This window comes from Protopterus annectens, chromosome 4.part0, assembly GCF_019279795.1.
Source record: "Protopterus annectens isolate FY-2018-M chromosome 4.part0, PAN1.0, whole genome shotgun sequence".
NCBI lineage: Eukaryota > Metazoa > Chordata > Ceratodontiformes > Protopteridae > Protopterus > Protopterus annectens.
The window spans coordinates 775,778,142-775,794,167 of record NC_056733.1 but is presented as its reverse complement, the minus strand read 5'-3'; the positions used below and the strand labels follow the sequence as shown (position 1 = coordinate 775,794,167).

The window sequence follows — 16,026 nt, the reverse complement described above, 5'->3', positions numbered from 1 at the left end:
CTCAGGTTTAGTTGTTTATGGCTCTTCTAAAATTGTCCATACAAACTGGAATTATTACATTTTTAGGGGCATGGATTAAAGATTTTCATCCTAGAATGTATTACTTGGTTCCTTGAACAACTTATCTTCCAATTCGTTTGCCGTCATACATTGTTCCTGTAGTCAGGCTTCTGCAAAAAGACAACACATCTGTGTATTCAAAGACATTGTTTGTATTCTTTGTATTAGTGTCAAAACATGGTCTAAATGTTTGATAAACTTGAAAACACTGCAAAATGATGTCTATCTTTTGGCTCAGGTTATACCTGAAAAAGGTCCTTGGATCAGAGTACCTATCCAGTTAACAATTATCTTAAATAAATTACTGGAATGAAAGGAACTATTACATTCCTCTGCCCAGACCTTTGTTCTTTTGAATGCCCTGACAACTTTCTCCAGCTTTACGTGGAAAACATCAGGGTGCCCTTCCCCGTGAAGAGAAAGGTGGTTGCTTAGATTCACTACTTGAGAGCCATCTGCTGAAAAGACAAGTACCAGTTGAAACAGAAGACTGGCAAAGCACTATGGCATGCCTAGTACACATGTACAGTAGCCAGGCTGGGTTTGTGAAAACGCATAAAGGTGTCTGGTAATGCATGCCTTCTGTCCGCAGTGTCCTGATTTGTGACTACAGAAAGCAAAGCCAAACAAAAAGTGCCCATTCAGAAGTGTAGGAGTCAAACTACTCCACACTTTCTTTTTCCACTGTTAGCCAACAAGTTACACAGCTTCACTAAGGCAAATCCTTACTGAAAAGAAAGGACTCCCCAATGGGATGATGTAAGGAGAAAAAGGCCAAGGATGATGGGCTGAAAAGAAAGGTAATTTGAAGGGATAGGAAGGTGGGATAACAATAGTCAGAGAGAGCCAAAGACACTCAAACAAATCACCACATTTCTTCACAAAGCTCTATTAAATATGTCACACTAACAGTACTGCACAAACACACTCCATGACAGAGATGCAACACACCAGAAATCAACACTTAGAACTGTGACTTCAAGGAGCACTGAAACTTGCTGTACAACTTCTAACATGTTTCTGCAGAAAAAGGAAGGCTTTGTCCCCCTATTCCCCCACATCCCCTTTCCCACTTGAATATAGCAACTTGCATATCACAGTACCATAGAAAAAAGAGAATTCTCTGATACACAGCAATCTCCGTCTTAGCACATACACAATAGTATTTGCACTTCAATAGCATACATCTTTCATCACATTTCTGCCCAGTTTCTTGTTCATGGTCCCATACAGTGGAATGGGGATGTAATAATTTGTCACCTTTATGCTAGAAATGTTGGCAAGATGAAATCAAGTATACTTGCACCTGGACCTGCTCATTCTGGAAGGTTAGCACTATTAAATGCTTGAAAACCATAGCAACAACTTTTATGAGTATCTTCTTAAAGGGGTATATGACTTAGTCATCATATGGCCCCCTTTATTACTTACCTAGTACCATTTCTCCTTATTTCCTAAACAATTTTGTGCTCATTAAAGTACAAATGCTGCCAAAATGAAGATTTACACTGCATTTTCCATAAAACAAGTCAAACCAAAGATGGACAGTTAAGCACTGCTTGACCTACCTTGCTCATCCTTAACGGCCCACACCATTAAGTCAACACAGGCAGCATTAGCTTGGCAGCGCAGCTTCACAGGACTCATGTCACTCTGCGGCCGGTCCACATCATGTAGAATCTTCTGCACCTCAGCCTGGCTTCTGCTGAACTCCTCCAGCACAAATTCATGAACCTCTTTTGCGAAAGAGTTGTGCAAATCTGGTTGAAGTACACAAGTACAGATGTAAATGCTCCATGCAAATCATAAGCAAAATATTTAAAGCAGCAAACTTTGGCACCTGCCATAAGTCCCCCACCTCACAAGTCATTTTTCAGTCTTGCACACTACAGGCAGCTGCTATGCTTTGGTATAAAAGCAAATCTTTTTCCCACATTTCCATGTGCACGCCTGTGGTATTTTCAAACTCCTGGCACCTGGTTGTACATCATCCAAAACACACCACAGATGCTCCTTCACACAGCCTCTACAACATCTTTGGTAGTGTCATTTCTAATCCCTCAATGGTACAGACACCTGGTCCTTTGGATAACCAAGACTTAGCAGCTCTGTTTGTTGCTTTACTTGTTAACCTGGTTGGTGGACTGGCCACAAGGCCCTTTTTAGCCAGAGCCGATGCTCAAAAGTGAAGAAAACAGATTTTAAAAGGTTACACTAGTTTACAGGGAAATAAGCAAAACAAGAAATAGCAACAGAAAAAAACAAAATGATGAATGACAGAGTTGTATCAAAGTAGGATGAAAAACTAGAATAGCAAAATCACAACACAAACATGACAAATGAAGACGAATATACAACAGGAACATATAATAACAGGACTGTATACAGATCATTAATTAACAAGAACAGATATTTACAGGGAGTTAAATACAATGTACCATTTCTTACGAATGCACAATACTTTAGTAAAGAAAAAATAAGTCCAGGAATATTAAAGTCCATGTTTATTCAGAATTCCTAAACTAAATATATTTATATTCCATTAGCAAAAAGTCTTGTTTTACTTGGAAGGCTTGCAGTGTTTGTTTCTGTTTTACTTTTATAGGTAGACTGTTCCAAAAGGCAAAGCTTATTCTGTTCAATATTTTGCAGAATAGTTTCCCACCAACAACCGTCACAAAAGGAGGTTTAAATACATTAAGAAGTTTTCATTAATTGTTGTAAGCTCACAGAATTTTTAAAGAAAGCAAAAGGCAAGTTCGTGGATTTAATAACTAAGATTAGAGTTGACAAATTGTTGAGCAGCCAGTTTTATCTTTTGTAAATGTAGATAATTGTGGATCCTTGGATTGGTTAATAAGACAAGTTTGCATATATTATCAACAATAATTTGGAGTAAGAAGGTACTGGAAGAGGAGTTTAGATAGAGAACAGGCAGAGCATGTTTTAGTTTAGGTACAAATGTGGCTATGGCTAATGGCCCTTTACCCTCAAATGAGAGAAAATCTTAAAATGTGTATGTAACTTTTAGTCACTGCAGTACTTGACTAGATATGATCATAAAACTATCTCCACAAGAAGACCTAGGTATCCATGTTCAGAAACATTGTTTATTATGTAACCAAGAGGATCAGCTAGTGAGATCAAAAAGAATTTGTTGCAATCAATCTTTTGAGGGTAGGAAATAATGTCACAGCAGATTTATTTGCATTAATACAGCTCTTATTTTCAGAGATTCTATTCCACAAGGAGTTAAAAATCAGACTAGAGTGCCCTGTAAGGCAGCGAAGAACGGTTAGCATTAATAAAGAACATGTTGTCACTGTACATTGTCAAGTCCGTGTTATACAGGTCAGAGCTAAGTATATGACCAAGTATGCTTCTCAACTGCGTCTCTCTGATTTTGCAGGACATCCCAGACTTTTGCCTCATATTTTTGCCCCATCCCTTACAAAATTATTTCATTTTCTGGTAAATCACTGAGGGATACGGTCATTCAATAATGACAGTCTAATTTTTAATGTCACTGATTAAAAGTGCATACTGATATAAAAGCTGTTGTTCAAGTGAACTAGAATATTCAAAAATTGTCCATGACTTTGGACCTTTGACCCCCCCACCATTCTTTTGACTTTGTCATGAAGTTATTTATTTTGCAATTTCATTTATTCATCATATTGTTTTGTAACATGAACTTGCATATATTAATAACAATGAAAAGGATCACAATAACATTTTCTTTTTATCTACTTACATTACATACAGCTTCCATCACACCTCTGTCCTTTTATTCTAGTGCATTAGAACATATTCATTTTAATTTACTTACTGATTCTATTTGTTTTCCGAGACAGTCCGACTGGGCAGACAAGCCTACCCCTTTTAAGCAGAGGCCTGAGGAGAAATGCTCCACACATAATTACAAATAGAATTCACATAAATTTCCCATTTGATGACTGTGTACATAAGTTTTGATATTTATAAATAGTTCACATAAAAGTATTAAACCCCACAGTTGTTGGAATACACTTGATAAATGTGATAATTAACGTTGGACTAAGTACATTTGTTGGATGTCATTACTGTAATTAATTTTACAGAGCTGGGGAAAACATTTAATATGGGGCGCATGTTGGAGGAGTGATGGGAAAAAGAGGAGCATAAGTTTTCAGAGTGTAATAAGTTGGACTTTAAAAATTCCCTGCACAGTACTCTATCAGAAATACTGGGTGAGCAAATCTGAGGAAATTATTTTTTTGAGCTGGGATACAGGATCTGAATTGCCTAGACATAGTATGACATTGTTAAATTTAATTTAAGGGGCTGCCAAAACAGAAAAATTACTAGAAAATCAAAGTTTAAACCAGCAGTATTTTTAGTAGTTAATATTGTAAAGCACAGGAAGTAGAATCTTTTGAAAAGGGTAGGAGCAAATTACATAGAAAAAAAATAGAAATTGTGGGAACAATACATGCACGAAAATGTTCTGAAGAATGAATAAGGTTTAACAGAAGGCAGGAAGTGAACAATGTACGTAATGTTGGCTTGATTTTATTGTACAGAAAAATATGTGACATATAATGTTTCTAAATGTAAAACGGTTTGTTTACTTTATATAAATGCAAGTCTGCCTGCATCACAACTGATAATTCAATAAAGGTGTTTAAAAAAAATACATTAAAAGGCATCTCAGGCTTTTCAAAAGACCCACTCTCTCCTGTGACACATGTAAACTTGCAGAAAGAGTTAGCTGTGCTTGTGTGCACAGGAGGAAAGTGTTACCCACGACTGCATGCACTCAGCTGAGCAAAAGGTTTCTAACATTCCAGGGAATGGGGAACACAGAGGGGTACATGACCAATGTGCTCCCTTCTTGTCCCACCTAGAAAGATAAGTGAGAGTAAAGGGACATTAAGACAAAAAAATGTTAAAACCAATAAGTAAAAAATAATTGAGAGTTACAAGCATTGGAATGCTGTGATGATTACTTGCCAGGTTAACCCAGATATGCTACCACAGAAACTTGGTTCAAAAATGCAATGTACTAGCCTGTGCGTACTGCTCAACAATGCCAAATATTTGCTGACAACAGGTTGGAACAAAAAAATTTGGAGCAGCGTTACTTCTTGTTAAAACAATTTTCAAACCCACTTGACTACTAAAAATCATGGGAAACACCCTAAAAGACTTACAGGTTCATAGTTAAGGACTAGGCTAAACGGCCCTTGTGGACCATTTTAAACCTAGACAACTTCCATTTTAGTACTTGATTTAACCCAACACATTTGGTTAGAAATAGGCCTTACCCATCCCATGGTTGATAGCTATACATTACCCCTAATAAGAATAACTGGGATCATACTACAGATATTTTGTGGGGATCCATGTGTGAGGATACTAGATATCATCTGTGCTAGCATGACTGGCTGAAGTTTTGTAAATTGCCCTCCGTTACATATGTTAGCATGACTAGCTGTAATTTTGTAAACAAGTTTATGTCTCGATTATCACTCTGATTTATGCAAGATGTTTGAATGTCAAACAGTGTTCTTTCTGCTGACCAAATGTACATGTTCTCAGTAAAGAGAATTCTGAATGCATGTTATGCCAAAGTCATCTGACCTAGATGTGATGTCATTGTGTGCCAGAGCTGGGAGAAGAGAATCTTCACTGCAGCTGTTTGTTTGCTTTTCAAAGTTTTGGCACGGAAAGAGAATGGACTTGGGAAAATTCATTGTGATACCTAGATGCTGGAAAAGGCTGAGGGCATACCTGGTGGCCATCGATAGCTGATGCCTCATGGAAGCCATGAGGAGCCAATCATCCAGGTATGGAAAAACTTGGAAACCTTGCAGCCAGAGATGAGCTGACATCACTGCCATGCATTTGGTAAGCACCCGGGGGGCTGTGGTGAGTCCAAAGGGCAGGTCTCTGAACTGGTAATGATTGGCCCCTAACTGAAAGTATGCGTCTCCTGGTGCATCTGCCGATTTTTATATGATAGTATGCGTCCTTGAGATCCACTGAGCACATCCAATGTCCTTGCACAAGAGAGGCAGAATGGACTAAACAGTGACCATCTGGAACTTGGACTTCACACACAGAATTAGCTTGCAGAGGTCCAGAATCGGACACAGGTCCCAGATCTTCTTTGGCACCAAAAAGAAGCAAGAGTAAGTTCCAGACCCTCATTGTCCTATTGGGACCTCTTGGATGGCTCTTTTTCAAAGAAGGTCTTGAACCTCGAAATAGGCCAACTCCCTTTGGCGGGGTGGAATGTCCAGGAGAAATGTCCAAACTGGACAGGGCTGAGAGAAGGGAATGGAGTAAAACCACTGGAAATACTTTTTAGCACCCACTGATCGGAGGTGATACTTGTCCAGGCTAGTGGGTGAAGGGAGAGTCAACCCTAGACTGCCTCCAGGGCAGGACAGTTGGGAAGTATTTCAGGAATGCTGAAAGGGCTTCTCTGAGAAAGGTTCCTGGGAACCCTGGTTCTACAGACCCCCCTTTGCCCCTGGGGCAGCATCTGCCACTGAACCCTGGTTCTACAGACCCCCCTTTGCCCCTGGGGCAGCATCTGCCACTGAATCCCCTCCCCCAGCCTGCGGAAGAGAATTCCAGGGAAGCATCCTGAACGAAGACAGAGTTTTTTGGAACCACACTTTCTTACTTCTTCTCTGGGTCTTACAAAAGGACCACTGGGGAGTAGAAAACTTGATCCCTACTGCAGTAAGAGCCTTGCCTTCCTGCTCACTGCAGGTTAAGGTTTCCTTAACAGATAGTCCAAACAAGGTGGAACCATCAAAGGGGGAGTTAATGAAAGATGCCTTAAAAGGTTCGAAAAACCTGCAGAGGTAAAGCCAGGGATGCTGTCGCATAACAATGACAGTGCCTGGTGCTAGAGAGGTGGCCTCCACAGTATTGGAGATCAACCTCATCAAAGCATTAGCCAAACACATTAGAGAAGACAGCCTTGGAGAGACTAGTTTGAGACTCTCTGGAGGCAACAACTCTAACAGGGAAGTGGTAAGCTCCAAGACCAAATCCCTCTAAAGCCGGGTAAAATGGGCCAAGTAATTAGTTGCTCTCAGTCCAAAGGTAGCTGAGGCAAACACATGCTCTCCAAAACAGTCGATCGCCTGGGACTCTCTGTTCAGCAGATGGATGAAGAAGCTTTGCTCAGCTGGCTCCTTCTTAGCAGCAGAGGCCACCAGGATGGCAATGACGATACCCCTTTGCTCCAAAATGTTCTATCCTTTGGAGGACTGAGAAATTTGTCAGCTTTTTTGGGCACAGGTTTCACCATGTCTGGCTCCTTCCAAGCCCTACTGGTGATAAGGTCCACAAGCCCGTCAACAGTGTGTGTGTGTGTGTGTGTGTGTGTGTGTGTGTGTGTGTGTGTGTGTGTGTGTGTGTGTGGTGGGAGGGAATGCAGGTAGAAGAAGGGCCCATCTTGTAGGCCTTCAGGAACACTGATTCCTCTGAAGAAGGTGTTGGGGAAGACCAATCACCCTTCTGCTTGAGAACTTCGAGGATGTCCCTGAAAGAAACTTCCTCGGGCGGAAGTCTGGGGGACCAGTCTCCCTCCTCAAAATCCATGTCCTCCGTGATGGGACTATCTGGGAGAGTCCAAGTGCCTCCTCTTGCACATTCTCTTCTGAGGGAGTTCTTCCATGGTGGGCTCAGGGAAGAACTCAGAAGAGATGTGTACCCCAAGTGGGGCAGTGCCTACCTGAAGGCGCTCATGGGAGGACTGACTCTGGATGGGATGATGAGGCCTCAGCACCCAAACTTGAGAGAGGCTGGGGAGGACCTAGGAAAGGTAACTGCCAAACTGGAAAGGGTCCTCTCTACCACCTGGAAGGCGATGGGCTGGATGATGCTCCCCCTTCCCCAGCAGCTGGGGCCACATAGGAATGGAGGAGGGACCCTGATTATTGGCCCTGAGCTGTCCAGTGTCGAAGCCCCCAAGGCTAGGGAATGGTCTGAAAAATCCAGACCCGAACTCACCCTCAGGGAACTTGCACTGACATCTCAGAGGTGAGGATCAGCCTGGTCCGAGGGTAGTGGAACAGAGCCAGCCCGGGACTCTAACAGTGTAGAGAATGGGGGAATACCTAACAGTCGACCTCTCACTAGCAATCCTTTGGTTCTGACCTTTCAAAACCCGAGGGACTGGAAGAGGACAGTGGAGTCCTGTAGATGGGGTGGGTCCCCTAGCCACACAGGCAGGGGACGGCAGCAAGCCCAACTCGATTTGGGCCTTGAGGAAACACCTCATCATCCTATCCACATGTGAGGGAAGGAGACTTCTGGAGGATGAGGCTGAGATGTGTCCAGATCTAGCTGGAGATCTGACCTTGGATCCCACCGCTCTATGGTTCCAAAAAAGGGATCTGCTCTCAGTCGGATTCGACTTCCTGGATGACTGAGGAGAACTCTTGAAAACAATGGGATCCAACAGAACTGTTGGATCTGACAGCCTAGCTGGATCTGAAGGCTTGGATGGCATACTGGTCAGATCCAACAAACTGGTCAGATCCAGGGATGGCTTGCTCCTACCTGGCTCAGAAATTCTCCACTCTGTCGACGATCTGAGAGTCTGAGCCGTGGCTCTCAGAACAGCGGATCTTGGATCCAAAGCCAAAGAAGCTGGACTCAGATCTGGGGAACCATGATCAGGCAGCCTTGGCTTCTTAGAATGAGAAGCAGAAGAGGAGCCCCCCCAAGGGAGGAGGAGGAGGCCTCTTTTTAGGTTCCTGCAAGAGCTGTGTTCAGGGGAGTATGAGGGCAGAGGACCCCCCCGAGCAAAGCCTTCAGAAGAATCTTATAGCGGCGCTGTATGCGGGCCCTGAATGTGGCACAAATGTTGCATTCAACCTCCAGGTGTGCCGATTCCAAGCAATACAGACATTCCTTGTGCGAGTCAGAACATGGCATTTTCTAACCGCACGAGGAGCATCTCGTGAACCCAGAGGGTTTATCAGCCATGCTAGTACAACACACACACACACACACACACACACACACACACACACACACACACACACACACACACACACACACACTCACTCACTCACAAGCTATAAGCACACTACCCTAGAAAAAAACAAGATAGACCATAAAGAAATATATATATAACTTTATTTTAACTACCCAAATGGAAAAAAGGGCAGGAAGCAGTAATCAGCACAACAGGAAGGGAACACTAACTAAATTAATGCATTTAGAAACCAGGAGGGGAGGTAATTTAACTAAGCTCTGGGATCACATCCGATGCAATTTAGTGGCAAACAAGGTCTGAGAGTTAGACGATAGCAAGGGATTATGGGAAGGGGAGGAGCCTGAGCTCTGGATCTATCTGAAAAGTTGCTGGCTCAGATCCGAGGTTGGATCCAAGACCCATCTGTGATGAATGACAGATAGCATCAAATCTGCATACTACCCCTAATAAGAATAACTGGGATCACTCTACAGATAATTTGAGGAGACCCATGTGCGAGGATATTAGATATTGTTATCTGTGCTAGCATGACTGGCTGAAGTTTTGTAAATAATTGTAAATTACTGTATGTTACATATGCCAGCATGACTAGCTAGAATTTTTAAATAAGTTTATGTCTTTTGATTATCTCTCTGATTTATTCAAGATGCTTGAATGTCAAACAGTGTTCTTCTGGCTGAATAAATGCACATATTCATTGTAAAAAGAATTCTGAATGCATGTTATGCCAGAGTCAGCTGACCTAGATGTAATGTGTGCCACGGCTGGGAGAATAGAACCTTTACTGCAGCTGTTTGCTTTCTTTTCAAAAGTCTGATATGAGAGAGTAGAATTCTCGTAGCAGCTTTTTGTTACTTTTAAAACATCTGCTATAAAAGCAGGTTCTGAGTCAGATGTTCAGTTTTGTTTTCCAAGGCTGTTCAGCAGTAGCTGTCCAGTTATTTCAGGAGTAGTAGTTCCATTCGCTGAGGAAGTGGACATAATGGAAGTGGACATAATTCCTCATCTTGCCTTGCAGAAGTACGAGTATAATTTTGCCTTGCTGAGTTATTTAGATTAGATAGGGACAGTTAATTTTCAGATAATCAGGGAACTACAGCTACTTAGAGGTTTTCTAAAATCAACGTGAGCTCTATCCTACAGTATTATTTTTCATAATTACTGTTTGTGAAACCCTGTTGTTTACTGGAATCAGTTATTCATTAACTACATGTTTTACATCCTTTTATTTATTATTAAATGTTTTACTACCTCTCATTGTGGCTGGTTATTTAGTGAATATTTTTAATAACTTGAGAGTGTTTATGCTTATTGTGATAACACCAGGGCCACTCCGAAAAGCCTTACTGCTTGAGATACATGTTACCATTTGTTTCAATATCTATTTTACCCAATACAACTGAACAGCCGTTTTGAAGGGTATTGTGGTATTTGACTGGTACCAGCCATTACCTTGTAATTTGGGCAAAGAAACACAGCAAGTAAATCTCTGTCAGTCTTTCCCAAGAGCGTGTGCATGTGTGAATATCATTTAAGAGCGAGTGTGTCAGATACCTATAACTGGGACACTGTGTTCTGCAGTGGCTAGTGTGTAGACTCATTTGGGGACCTGGAGTGAAGCATATAGTCCAGTCATAGCTTTTGGAACCTGTTCCCGGAGTACTCTTAGGTGAAATTGTGCATTTCTATCCCTGCCTTTTAGTGACACTCTGTTACCGGAGACGGTGGTGAGGATCGTGACTCCTTAGTTACTGTCCCAGGGTAAAGAGGGCTCATCACACCATGCATGGGATAAAGCACTCTGGAGCTGCCTCTATTCCTTGGTAGTACAGGTGGCAGTCCTGAGGTAAATTTTCCTCTTCTCATCCATAGATCTAAGGTGCACTCTTATATGGACAGGGATGAGCTTTGTTTTACGTAGTTGGGGAGTCTGTTCAAAGCAGTGGCATCTTTTGCGAGATATACTTGATCCTCAAAACTGGTCAGTTGATGCTGCAAAAGAGGTTTTGAGTACTTCTGATACCATTTGAATTTCTAATGTGCAGTAAATCAATCAGCAATGGTTTGGGGAATGCCTTGCATGTCAGACACAGGTCATCCCTTAGCAGTCTGTAGGATGCAGAGTATTGTGACAAGGCTTTGAGTCAGTGCATGCAGGGCATATTGTTTAGACCTTGTATCCTTTTAGTATGGAATCTCTGTGAGAGTTTCAGTTGTTACATGTGCCTGGACAGATACATGTCAAAGGGGGCATTACACTCAATGATTAACTTAATAAGGGCTGAGTAAAGGGGAACAATGACATCCCTAGATCTAGACACGATCGCTTTGTTTATAAATTGTGCACTATAGAAGTACTTTCTTACGACAAAGGACACATGCTGATTGAAAGTAGGTCACTGTCCACATGTTCCCAAATCCTGAATAACTAGGTCAACTCTCAGGGGGAGTAATGTCAATGCTTTAATTCCCCAGGGTAGAGGACTTCCCACCGGATATGACAATGCAATTTGTGGGATTTAGTTTGAGCCCATGATTTTGGCACCAGTTACTTATTTGGGACAAACCGTCCTGCAGGACCGCCCTTCCTGTTTAACCTCCTCCAAAAGGCCCACTAAAACAAGGAATGGCCTCCATGCCTCCACTTCCTTACAAACACCTATAGGAGAAAAGTTTTCATAACCCTAACCAAAGTATCGATAAGCAGGTTAATTTTTTTTTTCTGGGAGGTATTAACTGTAACTGGATTGGGTATTACATTAGAAGTCTGCAAACTGCTCTTTCATGGTAATCTTACCCAGCTTGTAAAGAACCAAACTGGACATAACAGGGTTGCTAGGGAGGGGAGTATGCTGGTTTTGGTATTACCAACAGGCCTCAATGATGCACCAAACTTAATAAACCAGCAAATACACTAAATGACTACTACCCAGTCATGCATCAGTCATTTAAATTTCACAAGGTATTTCCCATTTACATGATGGGAAGATCCTTCCTGGAAAGTGAACATCACTGTGTTATTATAATTACTTTCAGCTGGGCTATATCCAAGAAGACACTGACATCACTGCAGCACTGAAACAGTTTCTGAAATTACTAGACCTGGTACAGCCAGGACAAGCTCTTCTCTGTAGATTCAGGACACTGTACGGCAGTATTCCCTCATCGCTTACAACTTTAGCTATGCCTAGCTAAAGGATAGGGACAATGCCCTAATGAGACAGGGGGGAATAAGAATGCATTTCACTACCAATAGCTTCTTTTCTTAACAATGGACAGAAAACATCAACAAATTCTGACAACTACACTTTAGAAACATACAAAAATCTATGGTTAATGAACCTAAATTCATATAGAAAAATCATTAAGGATACGAAAGGTTCCAGCAGCAATAAATAAGGCCCAGTATAAGTGAAACATTATACCACTGTTATTCTGACTGAAACAACAAAGTATATATTAGTAGTGATGAATCCCCTGTTAGATTCCTCAAAGCAGCTCCAAACTGCTGATCTTCCAGCTGCAAACTCCCTAGGCCTTCTTTTTATTTCAGGAATGTATCTACAAGAAAGTAAGAAAGCTATAGGAAACCCAGAAGACTTGAAATGCAAGCATAATTTAGTGATCCTACATCCCCTTCTCCTAAATTTGGCTAGTCCCTTCACAGCCAAGCCATTAAAGCCACATTTTCAGTCTTTTCCTTATACTAGGATTATGCCGACTTTGTTCAAACACATCTTGATAATTTCACTCCAGAAAGTCTCCACATTTAAAAGCCAGTGCACTATTACAGACTCATTGCTAATACCCAACCATGGTTAAGTACTAGATAAACAGTACATGTTCACACCGATAAGCACTTAACTGGGAAACTCTACTTCAATCAACATGGTTACAAGAGAAGTTACAATACACTTAACGCCATCTGCATTGTAACTAACATTATTTATAACATGAAGGGCCTTTTGACCAATGTCATCTTCATATCTGCCAGCTATTCTGCACTCCTATGCTTCTTTCACAACTGGAAAATACATAATCTGTAATTATCTACATTTGACAGAATGGCTGATGTTGCTGCTTGCCTTCACACCTCTGGCATGGGAACCTGCATGACTCATGTCCTACAGGGATCAATAATGGGGCCTGTACTATTTTCAATATTTAACAATAACTTGTTTAAAGAACATCCTCAGCTAAATATCACAATATATGCAGATGATCTTATTCTCCTTAAATGTGCCGTATCTTTTTAAGGCTCCAGAAAAATATAAAGCAGGCAACCTTGCAGAAAACTAAATCTATAAACTCTGCTCTAGACAATCCTCAAGTTTAAGTGAATGAAATTCTATCAAACCACTCCAACTATCAGTTAAATTAATCAATAATAAAATGACAACAGAGATATAAGAAAATAAAAGGAATTTAAACTGAGTGAGTACTGATCAGTTATGTCTGCAGGATGAAATGCATACCAAATTTAACATGTTGTAAGGAATACAGTACATCACCAAATGTACAGCTTTTATTTGGTTCTCAAAATGGTGACATCAGATTTTAGAGGAGCATTAGCTAAGGACAGCAATCAGAGGTCAAACCACAGTTGTTCAGATAAGGGCACATTCCTATTACCCTGATATAAACCAGCAGAATAGCTGTGCAATTTACAAAAGCCCTGCTGCAGTTCACAAGGCAAAGGGTGGGAATAGGAATTGAAATGAATATTCCCAAACCTTGAATCTGAAAAGCATCATGTGAGATGAGTGAACAGAGAAATCCATATCCACACACAAACCTCATCAATTCTTGTGTGCCCAGTGGCAGCAGTGAAAAAAACGAATTCACGGTGATCTTCTGTACTCTCACACGTCTGTGTAGAAGTCCTAAATCTAACAACATTCTGAAAGATTAAAGTTTCTGGAGACTGAAAGAGTAATCAAAAGAAACTGGTTCAATATTGTGAAATAAGAATTGGTTCTATGTCTTTTTTTGGGAGCCAACCCCCCAAAAAAGACACAGAACCAATTCTTCTTTCACATGATTAGACCAGTTTCTTTTGGATGGAGGATGGAGGAGACTCCTGATCCTACACCCAAGCCCACAGAAAAGAAAATCTGCAGTGTTTCTAGTACAGTGGAACTGTGGATATCTGAACACTATTAGTCTGACTCTCTGGACTATCCATGCTGTGATCATCTCTCATATTTAAAATATAAAAGTCAACCAGTAAATTAATCATGATTTGCAAACAGATGTCATTTTATTTTCATCTTACTTGCACCTGTATCAGGGGAATACAAAGAAAAATGATGTGAACAGAATGGAATGACTAAGTGAAAATTAATTAAATCATTAGCAGCTGATCAATCAATTATGGATCTATGTCAGTTTATCGAAGAACCACACTGTCGAATCCCATATGGTCAAGACCACATGACTGACAATGCAGTTAATTGAAAAACTGACATAAATCTACACAACACCTGCCAACAACACAAACATTTCTGCAGGGGGAGCAAGCTTCATGCACCCACCCCCTATTAATTATTAATACCAACTCCAAGATCACACTATAGTGGGGAAGAAAGTGCAAATGTCCCCAATCTCAACTATATCGTAATCTCATTCAGAATGATTCAACAAATCAAACTGTCGACCATATGGATTTCGATAATTTGGTCCTTTGACCAACTGACATAGACCCATCTATTACCTACCAGCCTGTATTGAAGGTTCTAAGCAGTAATTTTTGAAACACTGGCTAAAAATGTATTTGGAGTCATGTATCCAAGGTAGACTTTTGTATTCTGCACAACTGGATGCCTTGATTAAATTATGGCTACAATTCTGTTTGGGATGCATAACAAGTGTTAATTAGTAACTCTGTTGGGCAGACACCAAGGAGAACTACGCTGCTGCTGCTGTAGTCTGAATTTAACTAGGGAAATCAGTCTTTGTTTCAATGCGAGTTACTTGTTTTCTACAAAGCTGCGCTACTTGATTATTGCAAGATGCCTTTAACTACTAAAATAATTAAAATGTTATTTGTACTGCACGTATTAATTTATTGCATGCGTCTTATGAATATTATTGATGGATAAATGCTTACAAGGATCTTTAGTAAGAGTTTACTGTAATCTAAACAATTTAGATGCAGATTTTCGGATGACTTGTTTACAAGTCTTGTAAAACACTAGACATTCTGGCGTACGGTGCTCACTATCTTTCATACAAAAACTAAATTCAATAAAGTTATGCAAAAAAATTACACATTTATTTCTCCCCAGTGCCTGCAGACTATCATGCCTTTCTGATCAATCATGCCATTTGTTCACCACAGCAAGAGAGACTATCGTGAATGCCATAATTCTGGCAGCTAGAATTTTTTCTGGTTCAGGTCCTAACCCATCTTTAATGACAGATATGCACACCTGTGTCACAGCAAGGCACTACTATGTTCTCCACCTGCATCCATCCACAACGTAATGAGATCAGTCATCACTGGCTTAGAAGGCCAGGCCACACTTCCAGTTGCATCTGCTTGTATATGGCAAAACAGCCAATGACCACCAATCACACGCCCAAGACAGACAAATCTGCATTTGCCACTCCCTCCTTTCCTGGCTTTTCCCCATCTCAAGCTGCTAATTTAATTTGGGTCATTTCACCCATAGTTGGGGTTTTATTCCTCTATGCCATAAAGCTAGGTTAAGCAAGTGTTTTCACACAAAATGTAACACTTTGGATGTGTTTTCAAAGGTATGACTCAGTATCTGATTGCCATTACAAGGGTAAAATACTGAGAAATGGGAAAAAAAAGAACTAACAGTACAGTATAAATACTCAAATCTTCCCTGTTACTGAGTTTTGGGTCATAGATTGTTAACCTCAGCTGTATTTACTTTATTTTCCTTCACCCACGTCCACAGAATTGACCCAACAATTAACTCTCCTGCACT

The 16,026-nt window shown here is 40.8% G+C and overlaps 1 protein-coding gene across 1 annotated transcript in view; it reads right to left on the bottom strand.

Moving 5' to 3' along the window:
* The window catches only part of PI4KA (phosphatidylinositol 4-kinase alpha), a gene marked incomplete at its 5' end in the record, with an annotated part of 2,160,482 nt that overhangs the window by 1,860,495 nt on the left and 283,961 nt on the right, over nucleotides 1-16,026 (bottom strand). The window contains 1 exon segment of the mRNA XM_044068731.1: nucleotides 1,629-1,820. Coding sequence (XP_043924666.1) covers nucleotides 1,629-1,820 — 192 coding nt within the window.